Source organism: Cyprinodon tularosa, unplaced genomic scaffold (genome assembly GCF_016077235.1).
Source record: "Cyprinodon tularosa strain WSP-4 unplaced genomic scaffold, ASM1607723v1 ctg195, whole genome shotgun sequence".
Taxonomy (NCBI): domain Eukaryota; kingdom Metazoa; phylum Chordata; class Actinopteri; order Cyprinodontiformes; family Cyprinodontidae; genus Cyprinodon; species Cyprinodon tularosa.
The window spans coordinates 1415757-1439154 of NW_024038707.1; the positions used below are offsets into that span (position 1 = coordinate 1415757).

The 23398-nt window shown below is 39.1% G+C and overlaps 2 protein-coding genes across 2 annotated transcripts; one reads left to right on the forward strand and one right to left on the reverse strand.

Moving 5' to 3' along the window:
* The first annotated feature begins 1908 nt into the window (after positions 1 to 1908).
* Positions 1909 to 9770, forward strand: LOC119782527. Its single transcript, XM_038283525.1, has 7 exons — positions 1909 to 2307; positions 2406 to 2567; positions 2674 to 2792; positions 2867 to 3032; positions 5910 to 6025; positions 6110 to 9632; positions 9700 to 9770. The coding sequence occupies exons 1-7, from the start codon at positions 2031 to 2033 to the stop codon at positions 9753 to 9755; spliced, it is 4419 nt and encodes a 1472-aa protein (XP_038139453.1). The 5' UTR covers positions 1909 to 2030; the 3' UTR covers positions 9756 to 9770.
* A 1974-nt stretch (positions 9771 to 11744) lies between these two features.
* Positions 11745 to 13683, reverse strand: LOC119782535 (antihemorrhagic factor cHLP-B-like). The gene is made up of 7 exons (XM_038283543.1): positions 13423 to 13683; positions 13183 to 13293; positions 13017 to 13098; positions 12780 to 12934; positions 12598 to 12693; positions 12415 to 12483; positions 11745 to 12337 (listed from the first exon to the last, which is right to left on the reverse strand). Exons 1-7 carry the CDS (start codon positions 13618 to 13620, stop codon positions 11942 to 11944), a joined length of 1107 nt encoding a protein of 368 aa, XP_038139471.1. The 5' UTR covers positions 13621 to 13683; the 3' UTR covers positions 11745 to 11941.
* Between the last annotated feature and the right edge of the window lie 9715 nt (positions 13684 to 23398).

The following is a 23398-nucleotide window of genomic DNA, read 5'->3' on the forward strand; positions in this document are numbered from 1 at the left end:
GTTCCTAATGTGTGTTGTTCCCTAACCTGACTCCATCTGGAATCCTTCCGTTGAAGTAATTTTGGGAAGGGGCCAAAATACTGGTTAGCTGATTGGCCTATGTTGGTGATAGACGGGCCAAATAAACCAATCAGATCAACGAAGCATATGACGTACTAACAGAGCGACGACGAAAACACAACCACAAGGCAGGCTACTCTAGCCAAAACCAGTCGGGAGAAGAGCAAAAACATCTTTTCCTCTGAGAAAAGCCTCCAGAGCAGTGTTTTGCTCTTCTTTCAGTGAAGAAATACTCTGTAATTCCGATAAAACTTGCTCCATAGCCACGCTAACGCTAGTTTCATCGGCTGAAGCCGCCATGTTCTTTAGACGGAACTGTCGCGCTTCTCGTTGCGTCACACATCAACCCGCCTCAAAGCCAACGCTGATTGGACGTTCGTTTGGTGAACGGCTCCAAATTTTCTTTAAGGGAGAGTCTCCAGACTGATATGCGAGTAAAACCTTGAAAACTTGCGAGATCAGGATGGTCTCACGAGGCTAGTTGTTCCCCTCTTCAACGGAAAAAATAAAATATAAGTAAAAAGAATAATAATTTAATAAATTTAACAAAAAACATTTAAATGAAATAATTTTTCCAACTGTCATTTTATCTATTGAATTAATTTTAAATGTAATAATATTCATTTGAATAAATACTTTTTTGTTTTTTTATCAATGGTGTTCCGTAAAAGTTCAATAAATAAAATAAAAAAAATCCACTCGACCTGGTTTCCATGATTTGAAGACATTTCGCCACCTCTCCAGGAAGCTTTCTCAACTGAATCCTGGAGAGGTGGCGAAACGTCTCCAAATCTTTTACTTTTACGGAATGACTATGACCTGGATGACTGAGAATCTTCATCAGCATATCAATGGTGTATTTCACTATTTAATGGTTCATTAAAATCTATCTATCCATCCCGCCCTCCCTCTCTTCTTAATGTGTGTTGTTCCCCTTTCCCTGGAAAAAAACAGTAAAATATAAATAAAAAAAATTATAATTTCATAGCAAAATGAGATATTTAAATTAAAGTATTTTCCAACTGTCATTTTATTTTATATATATGTATAAAGAGATTTTGGAGCCATAAGTTGTGCAAATACACTAGCTGCCATGTTGGAGCCAGAAGTCAAAGGAGGAGAGACGCATTTTTTAAGTAAATACTAAATTTTTGCAAACATCCTATTAATTTCCCAAATTTTTTGGAAGTTTTTGGAATGGGAATGACATCCAATCCAACTAAATCACATTCCTGTTCCAAGACTTAGAAAACAAAAGCTGTTAATATTCTATATAGTTTGGTTCTATGGTTCTATATATACTATAGTTTGGTGTGTTTTCTACCTTCAAGGCTAGAAGAAAAAGAAGGACATGTGAATAGACTAATGCAAAAAAAAAGTGAGTACTGTAACTAACCTGGCAGCCATATTGGATCTAGAGTTCTGGGTTGGTCAGAAACTCTCGCTTCCTCATTTGGAATTTCAACTTTTTTGCACAATTGTGTAGATTTCTTTTCTTTATTTCCAAACTTCATCATGAAAAAAGTCAAAGTCTGTTTAGTTACTGTTTGAAAATCCTAAGCTAAGCTAGAAGTTCCTACAGGATAACCACTAAATTAGACCAAAAGATTAAAACAATACGTTTCTGTCTATTCTGTCATTGGAGCTGATATTAGCTTTGTCCTTTTTGTGCACACCTAATTTGATTAAACTATTGTTATACAATTTATTAGAAGTAGAAAGCTTACAGCTTCTACATGGACCTCATAGAATCTTACTTTATGATTCACACAACTGCCATTACTGCTCCACATGCTAATTAGCACAACAGCCTTCACCTGCTGCATTCAGCTTATTAGCAGAACATAATTAGAACTTTGTTTGTGCGCCTTTGGGCTTGAACATACCTGCTAGGTACAGAGTACAGCTTATGTTGGACACAGCTGAGGCCATTTGCCTGTTTGCATTGCTTTATTTTTTCCTTCGTTCTAATGGCGTGCAGAGAAAGCAAAGGGGGTGTAGTTTTAGTATGTTTGGGACTTCTTTTGTTTGTAGTGTCACTATGCAACTGTTCCAAACCGACAAAGCTCAATGCATTGAATAAATCTAGAGAAACCTCAGTGCACACCAAAAGCCAAACTGACAGAGCTCACCTGCACAATGGAAGACTCTTAATTGGACAAAGTTCCTTCAGCCAGGCTAAGCTCAATGCAACCAACTCCAGAAAGCCGGTGCTGGATGTTGAAACTGACTACCAGTCTGACATGGGTATGTGCTGCAGAACCTGAAACATGTTTAGGTTCTAAAAATGTGGAGAAGGTTGTTCAATCATTGTAGTACAAATATATTTAATTTTATTTTAAAAGGCTGGCAGACCAAACAATCTCCTGAAAGAAGTGACTGGCAAAAGATGGCGATGGAAAACCTCCTTAAAATGGAGTCAAAGGTGGAATGCTCACAAGACTCCATGAAGCTTCTGGTTCATGATGCAACTTCTACCCCTGAATCTGTCATCCTTGTTGACAGGGGTATGTTTTTTACGGATTTTAATCTGTTACTCTTTATGGGGGGGAAAAATTAAAAGGGAAAGCAATTTTTTTTTTTTTTGATAAGCCTCAATCTTTTTCTTTTCAGGTAACTTATCTCCTCTATCTCTGACAAAGTTGCCTTCAAGCTGTGGATACACCATCCGGTCGACTCAGAAAGACTTGGTCTTGCAGGCACCTTATGACGGTTGCTTTGTCATTATTCAGGTGGGTTTTCTGTTTCAAGCCGTCCTCCCATCTATGCAGAGCTTATCAACGCATTGTGTTTTCTCTGGTTGCAGGAGAACTACTATGTGCTTCCATTGATCTGGTTGGGGCTACCTGTGAGAATGTCCTGTCCTTTAATGGGAAAGGGCTCACCAAATCATCCGATGGTCACCTGTCATGCTGAGGGAATGGTAGTGAAAACGGAGTGGACCACCACTGCTTCAAAAATCAAAGTAAATGGTACGCATTGCCTGTTCTCTATGCATTTGTCCATTGCCATTTGTCCATATTTTGGCTGTTATCTATAACTTGACTTGCAGTGAAGTTGAACTATCATAGGAAATTGGCTGCCAATTCAAAACTTTAAGTTTGTGCTAAAATGTATTGAATATCTCTGAGTCGTAGAACTTTGAGAACTGTCCAAATCAATTTATTCCTAGAGCTAGAATTTCTATATTCAGGGTTTCTGTGGGTCATTACAAGTCAATAAATAATTTTTTTAATGAAGGCCTTATTTGGCATTAAAATGCTTTATAAAAAAAAAATGAAAAAAAAATTTTTTTTGTCAAATTTATCAGATTTAACTGGTTCCACATGTTTGCGTGGAACTGCTTCTGGTTGATCCTAAAGCCATATGTTCGGAACAGAAGCTTGAGGCACAGAAAAAGCAAATTTGAATAAAAGTGGCTGGAAAACGAGAAACTCGGGACATGGCTGCAGCCTGTCGATGGTAAAGATTACGAAGGATTTGGCCGTGTTTATATATACATATATAAATAGATATATGAGTAATGGGTACTTATTGATGATGGCATTAAAATTATTTCTAAGAGCATTTAAAGAGCATTAAAAAGCATTAAATTAGAGTTTCTCCTTCCTGTATAAACCCTGATATTGCAGCCAATGTCTCAATTTTGGCCCAAAATATGGTTTTAAATTTTGACCCAAGGGATGCAGATATCTGAAATTTCTATGGAGACTTAAGTCAGAAAAATCCTTTGAAATGTGCTGTTCTTTTTCTGTTCATTAATGGAAAAACCTGAAATTTTCTTTTTTTTTTTCTCCTGTGGGTTTTGTCTGCCATCTTGGTGTTCTCAGTGACTTTAATATCCCGCTGTGACTCCTATCAAACTAGAATATTCATAATCATGACCCAATGATTGCACCAGTCACTGGTATATAAACTTTTAAGACGGTGCATCTAAATGCACAGCAGTGCCATGCATACTGCTGCAAAAATGAACCGTATTTATGCAAGAGGAAGTCTCTTCTAAATTCCCAACCTATCAAGATGCAAGTGTGAGAGAACAAGCCACTGCATGGCTATGAGTTTTTTTTTTAACGTTCTCATTGGTGCAGTTTGAACTTTGCTTCCATCCATAAGGCAATGTCTGAGGATTTCTTACAGTCCATTATGCAAAGGTTCTTGGGCCATCCACAGGATGCGTGGCATGATTCAGTTAAAAAAGCACCAATGTGGTATACTATGAATATTGCATGTTTTACATGAAACTGGTTGTTTTCTTTTAAGTGTAGGTTTTGCTTTTTTAAACAGAAGTGGGTAGTAATTGGTCACATAGGTTACATTTGAGTAACATTTTGGAAAAAAAAGATTATTTAGGAGTCGGTTTACTGTGCTGTACTTTTTGCTTTTACTTGAGTAATATTCTTGTAAAGTATTGCTTCTCCTACTTGAGTAAAACCTGACTACTGCCCTCTGTGTAATTTGAACTATTTCAAGATCAGGTAAACATAGAGTACTTTATTACACTGTCCTAACATGTATAGACTGGTTTTACCTGGAAAAAATGAAGATGTTTTATGAATTTGATCTATTATATTTATGACAGTTATTTGTATTGATGTATTCTTTAAAATGCTGGAACTTTAATATTCTGTTTGCCAGCATAATTCAGGGTTCCCGCAGGTCCTTAAAAAGTCTTAAAAGGCATTGAATTCTTCAAAATAAAACTAAGGCCTTAATTGGTATTAAAATGTCTTAAATCAGTCTTTCGTAGGTCTTAATTTTTTAAAACATCATAAATAGGATTATTTTTATTATGATTTATTTTTGTAATCTAAATAAAACGTTAAAATTGACAAATCTTTTTTTCTTTTTATAAAAAAGAAAAAACGGCTCGCCATTATTGGTTTCATCCCGATAGAGGAACCAATAAAAGCGTTGTTGCGGCCGGGACATTTGGGAGATGCACCATTAACTTTTTGTCTGGAAAATATGAACAAGTGTAAATGTAACGAAAATTGTCTCCAGCCAAGAGTTTTCTCCATGGCTAAAACCAGGGAACATGCATGAGGCTCAGTGGATTTTGTGCAAGAAGTCATTCAAGCTCAGAACGATGGGAATTAAGGCAGTGGAGTCGCGCATGCGAAGCGCAAAACACATAGCGTCAAAATGGAGTTGCTGAGAAACAGCCGGTATTTCTCAGCTTTGTTCCACCCTTGTCTCTGCAACGCCTCCACTTATCACCAAATCAAACATACTAAGAAAACGATACAAAGAAACATAGCTGCAGAAAGACTTAGCACTGGTTATGTTGTGGCTTTAAAACTGATTAGTTTTGTTCCCTGCTAAAACAAAGTTTGTGAATTCAGTTAAATAATTGTTAAAATATATCGGTCATGTGTGTTTTTAGCTTTCTTCCTGTATGGGAAGCTTTTCAAAATTTGAAACATTAGTGCAGTGGTTTATGTTAAAATAAACCTTTGGGTTAAGTTGTCGCAAGCAGGTTTTTCTTGTGAATTTGATCTTAAATTTTTATTTCAAGTGGCATTAAAGTCTTGAATTTAACTTGCCTTATGCTGTAGAAACCCTGATAATTTATTAACATTAAATCTGATGTTATCCAACAATTATTCTGTACTCAAGTAGCCTTTCTGCTGAATACCATTTACTTTGAGTAATTTCTTGGATTACAACTTTTTACAGTAGCATTACATTACATGTTAAAGTACCAATCTCTAGTAAATTTTTTTGGTACTCTATCCATTTTTTTTTTCTTAATCAGGCTTTAAAGTTGGGTGTGGACTGAAAATCTAACTTGCATGCAACAGAAAACGATGAAATGTTTACTTTCCTCCCTTACTTTTTTGTTGCAGTAAATGGAAACTGGGAATCACTTTTGACTGCTGCTCATCGCTGTGCATTTGGCATAGTTGAGCATCCAGAAGGTGTTGTCATCTCTGTACACTATGCACCTTGCTTAGTAAAGAAGGTGAGTCTTTATTTTTTTATTATAATAAAATGCTCACTCTTCTCAGCGGGGGGAATGTTGTTAAATACTGACATTTGTGTGCAGGATGGAATGTACACCATTGAGTTGGCGGCCGATGCAGAGACCAAGGTTTCCTGTCCATCGTTGTCGGCAGCTCAACTCAAGTTGTCTGGGAGCCAAGTTGGGGGGTCTGTCCACGAAAGGGAAATTCTAGGCGAATGGATGCATCCCTTTCCTACACAAAATCCCTTAATGCTTCCTACGCGTACAGCGGATTCACAGGCGTACGATTATTCTCAGAACCTGCAGATCCCTGGCAGGACAAATCAGGGTTCAAATCCTGGGTATTTTCCTTACTATAATTTCCCAGGTTTTCCTTATGCTTACCTTAAAAACCCAGAAACTACCCCTACTAAACAGCCCCAAAACCCTACCACTGTGAAAGCAGTTAAGCAATCTACAGATCATTCTGTTGCTGGTCCATTCTATCCACAATTGCCATCAATGCCAGAAATGAGGCCACCAGTGACCAAATTCCCACCATCTAATTTGGATCAATATCCAAATAAACATGTTTTCCCACTTGACCCTCAGAGACCTGAGCAACCCTCAAGCTTCTCTAAAGTGCAAGGACAGAACATTCATTCATTTTATTACACAGATGCTTTGTCCCAGCTCTCTAATTCATATCCGTTGTATCTTGAAAAATTACCTGAGGAACCGGGACAATCTCGTCCCACGTCTCAGAAAGGTCAAGGTGAAGAGATGCCGGTCCATCTAATCTGCAATCAAGAGATGGTAGCCTCTCAGCCATCTGGACCTTCTTGGTTGTCATGGCTTGGCATGTTTCAGGGTGAATTGAATCAGCGATTCCAACTTGTGTGTACCCAAATGGAACCAGTCTCCAAACCTACAGATGTCTTTCATTCATCCCACCCTGAAGCTCCAAATCGACAAGTAAATGAGCTGTTCAACCTGTTGTGCACCTTGCAGGGATCGGAGCTACAGCACTTAAAAACCTCTCAAGGACAAATGTACTATTCATTCTACCTCTTCTGCAACCAGCAGGAACAAGCCTCAAAGCTTGCTGAATTTACTCGGGCACAACCAGAAATGACAAAGGGTCATCTATACCAGGCTTTCTACCCTCTCTATTTTCAGTCACCTCAAACTCCCAGTGGAGTTACTCAGCCCCCACAAGCTGTAACTCAAGCCCAACAATACTCATATTTGTATCCCTTCTATCCCAAACCAAACCAAAAACCTGCTGTAAATCAACCACCACAGCCTGGAACTCCTAGAGCCCAGATATACCAAGGGACATTTCCCTTCTTTCCCCAACAAAAGCCAACCCAGCAACCTGCTGTAACTCGGCCACAACAGCCAGCAACTCCTCAAAACCAATTCTACTCTCATTTGTTCCCATTCCATCTGCAGCCAAAACCAACACAAAAACCAGCTGTAACTCCCCCACTGCAACCAGCAGCTACCCAAGCCCCGGTAAAAGGGTCATTTCCTTTCTTTCCCCAGCCAAAGCCAAACCAGAAACCTGCTGCAACTTGGCCATCACAGCCAGCAAATCCTCAAGCCCTGTTATACTCGCATTTATTTCCTTTTTATCCCCAGTCAAAACCAACCCAGAAACCTGCTGTAACTCAGCAACCACAGCAAGCAACTTCTCAACCTCAGGTATACCCACCCTTCTTTTACTTCTATACCCAGACAAATGCGGCTCAACAACCAGCTGTTACTCAAATGCCACAGTCTGCAACCTCTCAGAGCAAAGTCTATCAGCATTTCTTTGACTTGTACCCAAAACCAAAGCCAGCCACAAATCCCACTACAGTTGCTCAACCCCAGCAATTAGAACTTCTTAAGGGCCAGGTATCCCAGCCACTTTACCATTACCACCAGAAAACTCAACCAAAGCTAACTTCAAGTCCCATAGCTGAAGATGAGTCACTGCAGCCAGAAAAACCTATTGGTCAAGAACAGCAAAAGTGCTTATATTCTCAGCTGTGGGCGGAAAATCAGCTGGCCAACACCCCAACTAAACCTACCCAGGGGCTTGTATATGGCCCCTGTCAATCAAAGCTGCCAGTTCTTGAAATGAGTGAAGGTGCTTCAGTGGGTAATCTCTTGCAATTTTCAGAGCAGCCTATTGCCAGCCTTCCACAGGCCCAGCGTGAATACCTCTTCAACTTTTTCCACTCTCAGCAGCCCCTGTCTGCCCAACAGTCTTATGCTACTTCTATGCAAAAGCTTGCTGCTTTAGCAAGTGAGCAGAAGCTGGACACTCTTGGAACAAAACATGGTAATCGTGTATTCTGCCCTAATTTTTGTCCATCTGGGTTATCTAATTGCTGCCTACAAATAGCTTTACATCAGCATCTTCACATTTCTGCCCCATTTGAGGTTAAACCTGAGCCCCAGACTTATAAAAGTTTCTCGCCTGCATCTTATTTTGGTGTTGGCCAAGGTTTGGAAACTGCTGAAGTACCACAAAAGCTCTCGTCACCAGCAGTTCAGCAGGCTGCTGAAACCAGTGCCTCAGCACAAATTTCTCCTCAGTCTCAAACTCCTAGTGCAAACAGAGACTCTTTCAGACCACAAGATAGTGGCGCCACATTTTCAAGAGGTAGTCTTGGCATGATTGCAAATAGAGAACAATTTTACCCTTATTTTGGGACTGAATTACAAAATCCCTACTTGCCACATGTGGGACAAAATGGGTTGCAACCAAGCCTGGAGCAATTTAAAACTGAATATCCTGATGACCCATCTAAACTCTGGGCTTTAGGCAATGAGCAATCTAAGCCAGTAGTAGAGTATGAACCTTTCAACATTGGGTTTGCTGAACAAATGCTCCAGTCTAGGCCTGATTTAATGTCATATCTTGGCCAACATGTTCTACAGGTAGAACAGCAAAGTAAACCTCCTGATGAGCAGAAATCTTTGCACAAATCTGAATACAAACGTTCAACACATAACTTTAAACGTGCAATTGACAGGTTTTTCTCTCGCTACATGCCTGGAGATTCTCCTGCATCTAATACCTCTGTAGGTGTCAATGTATCCCAAGAAATGCTATCTGGGATGAGCTTAAAGAATTTGACAAAAACACACAAGCCTCAAAATTTGTTTTCAGAACCTCAGAGTTTTGTATTATTACAGGATGGTCCACCAGGAAGGGAGCCCCATCGATTAAGGGATTCTAAGGGTTCTTTTGGAGATTTAGCTTATGGCGCAAACTCAAAAGCTTTTGAACTCTTAAGAAATGCTGATCCCCACACTTTGGAGTCTTTGCAGGCAAAAACGCAAAAACTAGAGAGGCTGGGGGAAGGAACGTCTAGTCTCCCACCTGGTAACGTCAACCATATGCGGAGGGGTGACGATGCATCAAGTTCTTTCAACCTCATGCAAGATGACTCTAATCCTCTGGATGTGTACCCAGAGCAATCTTTCAGTGCTGAGCAGCTAAAGCCAGAAATTCTGAAGTCATTTGAAAATCTCTGGAAATATCCGCCACCTTCTGACTTCAGCCAGTTGTTTGTTGCAAATGTTCCAGGAAAGGCTGAAGAAAAAGGCTCGGACCAACTAGCACAGGGTATGTAATTGTATCTTGAATAGTAATTTATGCCTATCTGTTTAGCTAATGTCTTTGTTTCTTACAGGAATTGAAAAACCTGTGATGGCCAAAAAAAATCCAAAAGATCCAAGTTTTCTTTAATAAATTTGAAAACTACTTGTGCTTTTTTGTGTGTATATATATATATATATATATATATATTTTTTTTTTTTATCTTTATTTGCATAGAAAATTTGAAAGGAGACTGCATGGCATCTGACTTAACACACGTGACCCCTAACTTTAAAGTTTGGTAGTTTAGGCAGTGGTAGCCTAGTTGTTGGAGCACAGAGTAATTGTGGTAAGATCACTGGTCTAATCCTGAGCAAGAACCTATACCCCCAAAAGGCCCCCTTGGCACCAACTTTTCAGCCTTTTAAGCAGAGTTTTGTAAATAAACACCTAATAACTACTACTCAATAACTCAAATACCCCAACTTTTTATTATGGTAATCTGTTTGAGATAATTGAGGGGTCATCTTCCACTACAGTCTCTGGCCAGAAAAACACACTTTCAACTTTCAATGCCATCAACCTGGCAGCAGTCTTTTGGCTCAGTTCTGTTTTTTGCTGTTTGAATATAGTGGCTGCATCATTCAACGGCCGTGAAAATTAGGCTGGAAGAGTTTGATTATATATTTGAGCAGATCTAGTCTTGTGGCAGTCACTGCTCCTTACTCAGCATAAGCTGTTGCAAGGCAACTGAAACAGTTGATGCGCAAAGCAAGCAAAGATTGGATGCTAAATTTCACACAGCTGTGCTAATTTTATTTGACCAGCCTGTAGTTCATACACTGCAGGTACTGGAATCTGTACTTGAGTATAAGGCAAACACATTTGCACAGGGAAAGATAAAACCCTTCAATAAACCCAAATTTACCTGCAATGTATATGGTTTACTAACAATTTAAATTTTTATTAAGGTGTAATTGTTTTCTTGTACTATATTAAGCTGCATTTACAATATTCACCACCCTTTTTCCTCTGAGCATGGAGCAGCTCGACCCACAATGAATCATGGGATACGTACGTAACTGACCTTAAATGCAGGGCAAAAGTAGGCTCCATTCGTCAGCCACGTATCATGAAACTTTGGATTTGATCAGGCTGCAGCACCGTGCTATGTGACCTTCAGAGGATGCAGCTGCCAGAATGAAAAGCCCAGTAAGGGCAATGGCATTATTAGCTACATGTTCTTTGCTGCACTTATCACAGCTCAGTGATTGAACACCCCTGGATTTTGGAGGTTTTAGGACATGGCAGGGCCAGCAAAGGTGAATTGGACTGCGTCAAGGCTTGCAAAAAAAAAAGTGAATTTGAGCAAGGGGTTTACTCTGTGGTGAGACCTCTTATGCAGACCTGGCAATATTATTAGACCTAACCGGTTACTACTGTTAAAACTTAAGTGTTTTTTGAGTTTACAAATATAAAAATCCCCTTTTGAGAGCAAATCAGTTTACTTGAGACAGGCTTGTATTTCACTAACTTGTATAAAGGCAACAAATTTGACCAAAAAGATGTAAACTGATTTACATCAAATATATTGTACGATATTACCATCATCTTCAGACATTTCGTCGATATGCATTTCCCAGCTGCATTGAGAGTAATGGTGCTTTGTAGCTCTGAGATACAGGGAAGTTAATGCGAGTGACAACGCTATTTTCAAAATATCCTCTAGGGGGACTCCCACTCAAATTTCTTAGTGCTGGATTTATATGCAGGAGAAAAATGTCCTCACTACTGGACACTGATTTTTATTTTTTTTTACTAGTTTTGAAGGTGTGTTTGAAGACCAAAGGATTTGGGGTGGGGGGTGCTGCAGGTTAGAGTACCATAGTGATATAACTTTAAATGTTGTGGTCTAGCAGATGACCTCTGAACTACATGCCTCCTGACACATCCACCCCTGTTCCAGCTATCAGAAGTGCCCTGTGTACAAAGGCATCCTGTTTGCTTGAGTTAACACAACAAACAGGACTGTGAACTTTGTCAATACCTTTTTAATGTACCCGTTGAACCACAGATAACAAACTTTTCTTGACCAGTAACTTTACTGTATTAAACTTGGGTTTAAGGGAAAAAAAAGAGTTAAAAACAAGGATTGATCTTTATTAAACAATTGAATGCAATACTATTAGTTTTAAGCTTTATTCACCCCATTACTTGTATTGCCAGTTAAAAAACTGTATTCCTATTCCTAAGAGTGATATATCACAGCACACTTACAGCAGTTCCTCTATCAATGTAGTTAAAGCAGCTATTGAGTCTTTAAGAGCTTAAGACATTTAGAAGAACCTGATCCTTCCTGGGCACAATTGCACTGGAGCAACAGGAACATTTTGAGCTGCAGGAGCATCGCCCACAATCGACGCAGGGGCCTCCCTCTTAACCACAGCGATGGGAACTTCTGCGCTGGATGAGGAAGCATCTGAAGAAGAGTCGTCCGAAGCTGGAGAGGGACTGCTGAGGCCATCAGTGGAGACATTTATAGCAGGGGCAACGGGGACCACCTCAGCCGACTCTGCAGATTCCGCTGACAAATAGCCACTCATGTGGGGGTTGTGGTGAGCCGTGAGTTTGTGGTGTCCGAAGCCATGCTTGTGAGAATTTCTATCTGAGTGGACGTGAACATGTGGTGGCAAGACGGGCATTGCAGTGCTGTTGGCATCTACAAGCGGCATCTAAAAATGCAAAGATTTGTTTCAGTTTTTGGGTGGATCAGAGCAACTAAAAGTGTAAAGAAGTTCAAGAACTTTACCAAAGTGGAAAACATCTTGCAGTTCACGCTGGGATCGTCCATCCCTTCAGAAGTACAAATTCCACGTGCCTGCAAAAAGTAGTTAGGCTTCTGTATACTGTGTTTTTTGTGTTATTTACTAAAAAAATAAAAAAACAGAACTCACAGTAACTCATATTCTTATATGCTCTCATTTGTACTTACAGCCATGGTGTCATTCAGAGGTACGCAAGTGTCGTTGACACAACTGGCCTCAATTACAACGAATTCTGAGATGTACCTCTGGCCGCCAGACACAACCTGAGACATTGAAAGGGTTATTGCATCTCAGAACATGTGGTTTCATGACTTTGACCAATAATGCATGTTAATGCATTGAGACCAACCTGTGTAGACATCCTGCCGACGTCCAACAGGGTGTATGTTAGATTTTGTGTCACATTGTTAAGCTTATTGAGTGAGGCCTTAACAAACTCCAGCCCTTGTGTGTGATTCAGAGGAAGGAGGGTAGAGCAGCCGACGCACACGTCCTCTCTTGATTCTGAATATCAACCAAAAAAGCACTCAATGAATCTATGCTGGGGTTTTTTTGTATTACTGGATGCAGCTGGCTTGACCCTTACCTTCTGTTTTGCATTTGAAAGCAGTGACGGTTAGAGCACTGCCAACCTTCTTTAGCACCACATCGCAATCTCCTTCGATCGCCTGCAGGATCACAGAGTCGGTGTTAAATACGGCAAACAGAAGGTTTACTGTAACTGATTTAAGAAGGATGATGTGCGTCCTCACCGTCAAATGTTTGGGCCTCACTGTGCAGTTGGCAACAGGTGTGGGGTCCAGGACATGGCAGTCCGTCTCCAGTAATTCAACTTCCAGCACATATGTGTTGTCTCCCTCAGGCTAAGTCAGATTAAAAAAGATTTAAAAAAACTTTTCAGCATACCTCAGTGTTTTCCTTTAATTATTAGATCTATAGAAATGCAATAAATTAACCTTTCCAGGAAACTGGTAATAAACTAGCAGGCTTACCACATGGTAGATCTTGATCTCTTCTATCCTGTTCAGTGCATACTTGTAGCCATGGGTGTGATGTGCATTCAGGTAATCCTGAGCCACTATGGCAGCCTCCTCTGCCTCTGGGGAGTCGCATGCAGGCCGCAGCACATTCACCTGAGCCAATATCCCCCCCAGTAATCCCAAAGCCACAGTAATGCTCAAGAGATGCATTTCTGAAAACCTTATCAGAGTAACGAGCCAAGCAGAAAACCAAAAGAAGAGACAGAGCTCTGGATGGCTGTGTTGTATTTATGCTGTGCTTTAAATCCATCCACGTCAAACACAGAGCTCACCCCTCCTCCTGCGTCACATGTGGGCTGCACCCGACATCAGGGGACCTGCCAAGACAAACGGAGACAAAGTCTAGGTTGGAACAAGGGACCACCGGTTCAAATAAGACGGTAGCACTTTTACAATAAAGGTACAGATCATATATAGTTTGTAACATATAATCCAGGACATGAAACCATTTTCTGTTCTTCTTAAGCTGAAAATTGATTCGCTTCCCTAGATTTATGGAATTACTGAACAGATTATCTGTTAATAAATGTTAGGCTGCAGTTACATCACACTCTGTGTCATTATTGGTTTCTGAGAAGGCTTGGGGTTCAACTAATTTTGGGCCACTCTATGCGGACTTTGCATGATCTCACCATGCATACGCTTTTATCCAGTAGGGAAAAAAAAAAAAGCAGAACCCAGCAATAACTGGAGTTCGAAGAAGACAGATTAGAAAGAATTTGCAAAAAAACTTCAACTTCACTGGTCCCTTTTCTATGCAGCTGAAAATCAGGATACACAGAATTGATGGCATTAGCAGCTCTGATGGGAGCTTCATCCAGGAGAAAAAACACATCCAAGCCTGAGCCTTGATACCATCTATGGCAGGAGTTTCAAACATGTCACATTATTAAATCTTTAGAAGGACCGGTGTTCTGTCAAATGAGCATTCCTCATCAGACCAGCGTACTCATAGTCAATATGCATGAGCAAGATGTCAGATTTGCGTCTATCCCTTTAGTTTTGTATAACAAATCGACTTTATTCCCTTTATTCATGTACAAAAAAAGAATTTAAGGTGAGATCGCTATACGCTTCAAAATACCAACAAAAAGCAAGTAATTAAATAGTTTTTTTGTACATCATTAAAGGGACGCATGCTCGTTGAGGTAGATTAAAGTCTATTTTTCGTACAAAACTAAAGGGATAGACGGGTATTGACTATGGGTATGCTCATTTGACAGAACAGCGGTTGCAGCAAATGAACGTTTTAAATTTTACTTCAATTACACACAGCACACTGGTCTCTTATTTTAACTTTACTCCTATTTATTTAGCAATTTTACCCACTTTGAATGCTAAAAAGAACATTTGTCACTATTTTCTGACATGATATGTGTTATTGTGACGTTGAGGACTGGATAAATTGCACTGACAGGCAAGGTCCGGCCCATGGCCCTTGATTTTAACACATATGATCTATTGTAAGGGTTCCCAAAGTGGGGGTCAGGCTCCCCCAAGGGGTTGCCAGACCCAAAGTGGGGTCTTATGAAATGAGTTCCACAAATATTGTTATCCCTGAGGTATATGGAGGGCCAACATATATCATAAAATAAATAAATGCGATTGTCCCATTAAATAAATAGAAGTAAAATAGATTTACTTATTTATAAGATGGATTACAGTAAAACGCACCATTAAATTTTATAATTTCAAAAAAAAATTCAATAAAAGAAAGGCAATTTAAAAGAAATACATTTATCTTAAGATTAATTTAGTTACCTAACTCTATACTTATGAATATATATACAGTCAAGTGATTGCATGTATTTTTAGGAGGTTCCCAGTCTCTTGCAGTGTTATTATTGGGGTCACAGGTGGAAATGTATGGGAACCCCTGATTTATGGGATGGACCAGAGGGTTAGGCTGAGGGAAAGATTTACTTTTTAACTTGATAGTAACAAAATATTGTTCTATTTTGGGAAGAGGATATAATTAACTACAGAAACACCAAGCCTGCACTGCAAAAACGATCTAGAAATAAGTAAACATTTCTTGAATTAAGTATATTCACCCTTAATTTGAGCAGGTTAATGAGATAGTTTGCCAATGGAATGTGTAATTTTACTCTTAAAATACGATAATTAGATAAAATGCACTTGAAATAAGACGATGCAATTGTGTTTTCATATTTGAAGTGTTAATTGTCTTGTTCCATTGGCAAAATGTCTCTTTTACCTCCTCAATTCAAGAACAAATGCACTTATTTTAGACTTATCTAGATTTAGATTTTTTGCAGTGTGGCATGGCTTCTATGGAAAGGAGAGAGATTTTTAAGACATTAGCAGCAATAAGGAGAAGAAAAAACAACATTACTGCTACAGGCATTAGGAGTGATTAACACACATTGAGGTAATTAATCAAATGCTGTCTGATGCATTGTTGCCAAAGCCGCCCTGGGGCACACTGTCAGAAACAGGACTGCCATAGACAGCAGCTATCGAGCCTTCAAAACACCATAAACACCTCAATAATGCCAGTCAGGTGTCTTGCCCCTGGACACAATTACTTAGCTGGGATTGCATCTTTTGCTTTTATAAGATACATTCATTAACTATAAACTAACAAGAGATTAAATAAAACTGTAAAAGTTTTTACAAATTTGCTGAAGGCATTGCAGCAGGAAGGTCCTAAGTGTGGCTCTCTGAATGTGCAACCCCTGCCACAGAATCAGGCAAATCTACACTGCAACCACTGGTTCACGCTGAAGGACACGTTTATATTATGAGGACAACATTTGTAGATGCTTAAAAGAAAATTTAAGAACATCAGCAATTTTTTTAAATTCTTAACCAGGTTTTTGTGTGAAATTTGCACGAGCTTTCAATTTGACGATTTTGGGTATCAAAGGAAAAAGTGAACATTTTGGAGCAGGTATCCGATGAACATGAGCTAGAACAGAACAATATGATCATTTTTCATTATTAACAGCAACTTTTTGGAAATGCCAGACACACAGAGGTAATCGCCTCCAGATTGTTGTTACAAGTTCTCTTCACTCACACCAGCCTCACCAATATTCACTTCTAAATAGGTGGCAAAAATACAATTAGGACATGCTGATCTGATCAAACTTCATTTTATTTTCTACATTAGTTAATTCAATATCTTTAAATCCCTCATAGTCGTGCATTAACTCAGGATTAGTAATTTTATCTTGGTTCCATGCTCAAACAGCCCTGTTGTGTAACCAGCTGAGGTCAGAGAGGAGCATTACGAAGCGGGGCCTCTCAGTTAGAGGGGACGCAACGACTGAACTCTCCAGAAGAGGATGTTTGTGGATAGCAGGGGGCATATTTGAGGGCCAGCGACACTCACCGCTGCTGTCTTGGATGTTTGTTTTGTCCAAGACCATCTGCACTACACACAAACGTCACTCCAGGTCAGGAGCCGGCTGCAAACAGGGGTAGTGATCTGATTCTTCCTGGTAAAATTCCAGCCGTTTTCTCAAACTGGCTGGCTGCTAGTAAAACAAAGTTTGAAGTTTTCAAATAAATGGAAAGCTTTGCTTCAAACGAGTAGTAAAATAACATTCAGGCTCACTGATACATTTAAGGGCAATAGGAAATCTTGCGTCTATTTAGATGAGAAAAAGGGATGCCTCAGTGTATTTGGACCTTATGTGATAGTATGAGAACAATAATGCACTTTTCAATTTTTTCAGTGTATTCTCATTATGAGTTCGTCTGAAATCGTACGAAAAGTTATGCACCTTAATTTCGTACGTTTTGGACGTACAAAACGTTTTTTCGTCGTATTTTTAAGTCTTGCCTCGAGACAAGATATCCTTGTGCATGCGCATCTTACGCACGATTCAATAACATAGAATTTAACATACAATTAACCCTAACCCTAAGATACAAAACAGCAAGCAACGTAGTTAGAGACATGAAGAAGTAATTATTGTTTTTCCCAGTTTTACGTCCGTCCGCGGATCTGCTTTTTTCGTCTGTCTGCCTGCGCATGCGCACTGATCTGTTTTCTTGAGGAAAAACGTCCAAAACGTACAAAATAGTGTGCATAACTTTTCGTACGATTTCAGACGAACTGATAATGAGAATATGTTGATTTTTTAGGAAATATGAAAATTATGGCCTGTATTTTTGTCTAGCCCCTCTCTGACCAGTACTTTGTAGAAGCAATGTTAGGTATAAAACTACTGTTTCCTAAAAGAGAGGAACAATGCATTTACTATCAGACTTCTAGCTCAATGCCTAAATCCACAGAAATCACTGTCTATAATGCCCATGAGGAAAATCTGGTGTTTACAGCAGCAAAAAGATTATAGAAAAAAATGTCACACAAATTTGGACCTTAGAAAAATGTATAAGAATAACAGAATAGTGAAGAGTAAAAAAAAAAAAAAGAGAAATACTCTACTGTAATGTTTTTTAACTACATAAATACTGTGACAATAAATAATCAATATGCAGCTATGGACATTTTTACTGTAATGGATATTTGAAAATAGCAGCAACATCAGAGATGTGCAAAATGACAGCAGCATGTTATTTAACTGACTAAGATAGAAACTGTACAAAATCAGCCTGAATGTAAAGACTTATTGAGGTTGTTTGGAATAGTGGTGGTTATAGAGTCTTACTACTTAAAAGTCTTACAGGTAATCAACACATGGAAAGGACAACATTTTCTTCCGCTGAATCAAATCAAAACCAAAGTAAAAGTTTTCCAACCAAAGGAAGAAACCTTCCAAAATTAGCACAGACCTTCAATTGGAAACTGGAAACCAACAAACAGGCCCGAAATCTGAATGTAAGGATGGACTGAACCTTGATAGACTCATAAATACAGTAACAAAACTTGCCTTTTTCTTACTTAAAAACATCTCCAGGAATACAGCATAAATGTCTCAAAAGGACAATGAAAAACTACCATCTTCAGTAGGATTGATTACTGCAACGGTGTCTTCACAGGTCTTCATACTGTAGCTGCAAATGATCCAGGATTCTGCTGCCTGCGTCCTCACTGAAACTAAGGAGGTGGAGCACATCATCTTAGTTCTAAAGTCTTTCCACTGGCTCCATGTATGTCAGAAAGTAGACTTTAAAACCAAAATGCATCACAGATTTGTACCTGTATCTACCCACAAACGCTCTCAGGTCTTCTGGTGAGAGAATCCTGATACATCTCAATATTCCAGATAGAAGATTCCTTAAAAGTTGAGTAAAGCCCTGAACACACCAAATCTGATTTTACTTTGGATCCAACAGAAAATCGTGTCAGATGAGATCATGGCGCTTAGCGCTCATTGAAAGTCAGTGAGGATGATCATACCTGATATGATTTTATGCATGGAGGCTGCCTAGTTCTGACTGAGTTAGAGCCCAGGTCTATTCAGCCTACGCAGCATTTCAGCGGCAATTTCATGGGTCTGACAGGAAGAGATGTGGTTACAAAGTAAAACACATCCACTTTATACAAAATAAAATCTGTTAATTGCACAGGGAAAGAGTCACCTTTGAAGTTGCACATCACGTATCACGGAACAGACTCAAACAAATACAATGATTAAAAAAGAAAACTTTACCCATGATAGGAGTTTAGGAGGACAGAAATGGATAAAGGGATGACCCTCTTTGAGCCTTGCAAATAAAAAAAATAAGGAGAGGCAGACAGAGCTGGTAAGCGGGGCATATCTCTCTTAGCGCTTTATGGAAAAAAGAAAGAAAACTTCGATAAACTTCACGTATATCTCTCTGCGAATCACCTCACTGTCTCGGCACATAAACCATCCCGCAGCGTTTATTGCTGTTTTTTCCTTTTCTTTAGACGTAGATCTCTTTGTTTTTAATATGTGCATCTGATCTGGTTTGAGATGCTGCAGACTAGTTAAGTGGGGCTTTGCTTTATAGCATGCACTAGTTTTTATTTTTTATTTAAATTTATTATTCCAAAATATGTGAGTGTTGGGTTAACTGGTCCCTTGAAATGTCCTTAAAGCTTTGAGTGTTTGTATACATGGCTGTTTGTTTCTGTGAAGCCCGTTGATTGACTAGTAACCTATCTAGGATTTATCTGGTTGCTGACCTCTGACCCTCTGACCACTGCAGATAGACCGCAGCCCCCCCCCCCCCCCCCCCCCCCTGCAAATTTGCAAGAATAAGCAGATGATACCTCTGCTTATCCCAGACGGGCAGACGGATAGATCATGACATCATCAAACATCTAAAAAACAAATTTTTTTGTTGAAACTCCACAAACCTCAAATTCCACATCTTTCCAAAGATGCTACCTCTCATGGATGAAAACGTGCTGAAACTCATCAAGACATAATACCATGACTAGATGGCTAAATATATTTAGTTTCTGACATGTAAAACAAACCAACAAAAAAAATGCATTTCCCGAAACGCTGATGATTTTAGCTAGTATGGAGTATATCCATATTCTGAGGTCTGCTCCAAAAGCACAGACAGCAAACACCCACCTCTACTGTAAGTCTACATCAAAGCTTCACAGGGTTAAAATGGCAGACACATCTGAGCATCTGCTGTTTTTTAAGCCAGCCTGAAGCAAGCTGAACAGCTGCAAAGAAAGTCAAAGGGAGGTCAAGAAGGGTGGAGAGGACTGATCGGAGAAAAATACAAAACAAGCCGTCAAACTAGTGAAAATCTGCTCTGGTTTGAGTTTAAATATATATATAAAAAATTAACACTCCCCTGATAAATCTAACTACATTTTTAAATGAAGTCAAGTTTACTGAAGTTCCATTTCCCTAAAATATTTTTTTCATGAATTGAATTAAAAATATCATAGACTTTAATATAAATGAGTTCCAATTTATAGAATTTAACAAAGGATACTTTCACTAGTGATTATTTTCATTTCTATTTTAAACCCGGTTTAATGCAATCATTTGGAATTAAAAAAGCTTCCTGGATGGGAAGCCAAACTTTTTTAAACTTGCACTGCAAAAAATGTCAATCTTAATAAGTCAATTTTTCTTAAAATAAGTGCATTTTTTCTTGAATTAAGGAGGTAAGTGAGACACTTTGCCAATGGAACAAGAAAATGTACATTTAAAATAAGAAAAAAACAATTGCATTTTCTTATTTTAAGTGAATTTTATGTAATTATCTTATTTTAAGAGTAAAAATACTCATTCCATTGGCAAATCCTCTTACTTACCTACTCAAATTAAGGGTAAATACACTTAATTTAAGAAATCTTTACTTATTTCTAGATTGTTTTTGAAGTGTGGGAACAAAATCCAGTGGATTGTTTTTTATTTTCTTTTTTTTGGAATGACGTGGATGACTGAGAACGTTCAACAGCACAAGTTTAATTCTCCGAAAAATAAAAATAGAATAGAATAATTCAACTTTATTGTCATTGTACTGTCATGAGTACAAAGCAAAGAAATGTGGTTTGCATCTATCCATAAGTGCTATACAGGATATAAATATTATTACAGCTGTATGTACAAGCAAAAAGTAACAGGGAGTGTAAAAGTTGTCTATAAATATAAATATGGGAGCTACATGCACAGATTATACAGATTATACAGGATTGTTAGTAAAAGGAACAGATGCACTTATTTTAAGAAAAAATGACTTATCTAGATTTAATTTTTTTCCAGTGTTGTATACAGATTGTGTATGTGTGTGAGTGTGAGGACAGTCCATATGTTATTATTGTATGGGGGGATACATATAAACATATAAATAAAATAAATAAATACATTAAAAAAGCATAAATACTACACAAATTGAAGCTTTAATTAACTCTTTTAAGGCTTCAAACATTTAAAAGGTTTTTACAGTAGTTTATAAGCAAAGGTATCTTCAAAACGAATTGCTAACTCAAAAAAACAGTGTTCTTTAACTCAGACATGTTTTGAGGCCTGGTGTTTTTAAATGTGTCTGCATCAACACAACTGAGTCCCATAATCAGGTTATTAGCAGAAGTCTGGAGGACTTAGCCCTGTCCAAATACGCTAACTATACCTATTTGTCCCTCTATGAGGTGTGAACTTGGTAGAGGTGTACGCAGGGGTTGGAGTACTGATTACAAGTGTGCAAAATGAATTAACTGGGACAGATTTTGTAGCAGCATTTATATGACCTGTGGCCTGTTGTTGTTTGCTGTCTCACTGTTAATATAATATGTTTAAAAACTAAAACAAGCAATGATTTTTCTCTTCACATAGGTACAGCATGATAAAAAGATGAATTTGATACTTATGCTTTAAAAATGCAAAATATATATATATTATAAAATATTATAAAATATATATTTTTTCAACACTGGAGCTAAATGATTGAACATTAACACATTTCGTTTTCTATAGCTTTCATAACATTTCCAATTATTAAAAGTGCAACATCACCATATTTCTGCATTTATTGGTGAAAATGTCACCTGCAGCAATGAATTGTGGGTAAATACTTCATTGGTTTGCTTCACAATACCTTAAAAGCGAACCCAGCTGCAACCAAGTTCTGCACATTCTGCACGAATAAAATATGTTTTTAAGAGTTTTAAAATTAAAAGTAAAGGTGTAGCAGAAACACTGAGGTCTCTGTCCCACCTGAGCTTCCTGTGTTACCAGTGGCGGATCCAGCCCTAAAGTAACGTGGGGGTTGGGTGGGTTTTTCAGAGTTTGATCACGGGTCAGAAGACAAAAGCATAGTACAATAAATAACAAAAACAAATGCAATAGTGCCTTGTTTGATTAGCCTCGTGAGACCATCCTGATCTCGCGAGCTTTCAAGATTTCACTCGCTAATCAGTCTGGAGACTCTCCGTTAAAGAAAATTTGGAGCCGTTCACCAAACGAACGTCCAATCAGCGTTGGCTTTAAGGCGGGTTGAGGTGTGATGCAACGAGAAGCGCGACAGTTCAGTCTAAAGAACATGGCGGCTTCAGCTGATGAAACTAGCGTTAGCGTGGCTATCGAGCAAGTTTTATCGGAATTACAGAGTATTTCTTCACTGAAAGAAGAGCAAAACACTGCTCTGGAGGCTTTTCTCAGAGGAAAAGATGTTTTTGCTCTTCTCCCGACTGGTTTCGGCAAGAGTAAACTGGCTTGTGGTTGTGTTTTTGTCGTCGCTCTGTTAGTACGTCATATGCTTCGTTGATCTGATTGGTTTATTTGGCCCGTCTATCACCAACATAGGCCAATCAGCTAACCAGTATTTTCGCCCCTTCCCGAAATTACTTCTACGGAAGGTTTCCAGATGGATATGCGGAGCAAATCCATCTGGCGGAGTCAGGTTATTGTTTGATACATTTAGTGGGACAAATAAAGTAAGACTTTTATATGAATTCTTCACTTGATGCTACAAGCACCAAATTTGACACAAATGATGTTCAGGATACACATTTAAACAAAAGTATGTTACCCAGCTGAAAATCCAACATGGCCACCAGTAAAAAAAAAAAAAGGGTTTCAAAGAAGAAATTGAATGGACGGAAATGTATTAATGATCCAAGCATCACAATAAATGTACTGAGACTGGGAGAACTAGATGGTGTCAACAGAATTCCAATATGGCCGCAAATTTTCAAGATGATGGTTATTACGTGATTCATAATGAGATCTTTCCTCTTTTTCTAAGATTTCTGTGATGATTTCGAGTTAAAATCTGTGGGCCCATTCCCCCCGTCCTGCTCTCCCTCCGCTGGCTGGCGTCGGGGCTCACCGGTGCACTGGTGGAGCTGGGGGTGGATGCCCGGGGGACTGCTGGCTCATTCCTGGCGGCCTCTCCGCTGGCCCCGGCCGGCCGGGGCTTTGCTGGGGCTCCTGTCTGGGGATGGGGTGCCCTTGGGGCCTCGGATCCCTGGGGCCTGGGACTGGATCCGCTTCGGGGTGGGGCTGGGTGTTGTTCGGGGATTTTCGGGGTCGGTGCCGGTGCCTTCGCTACG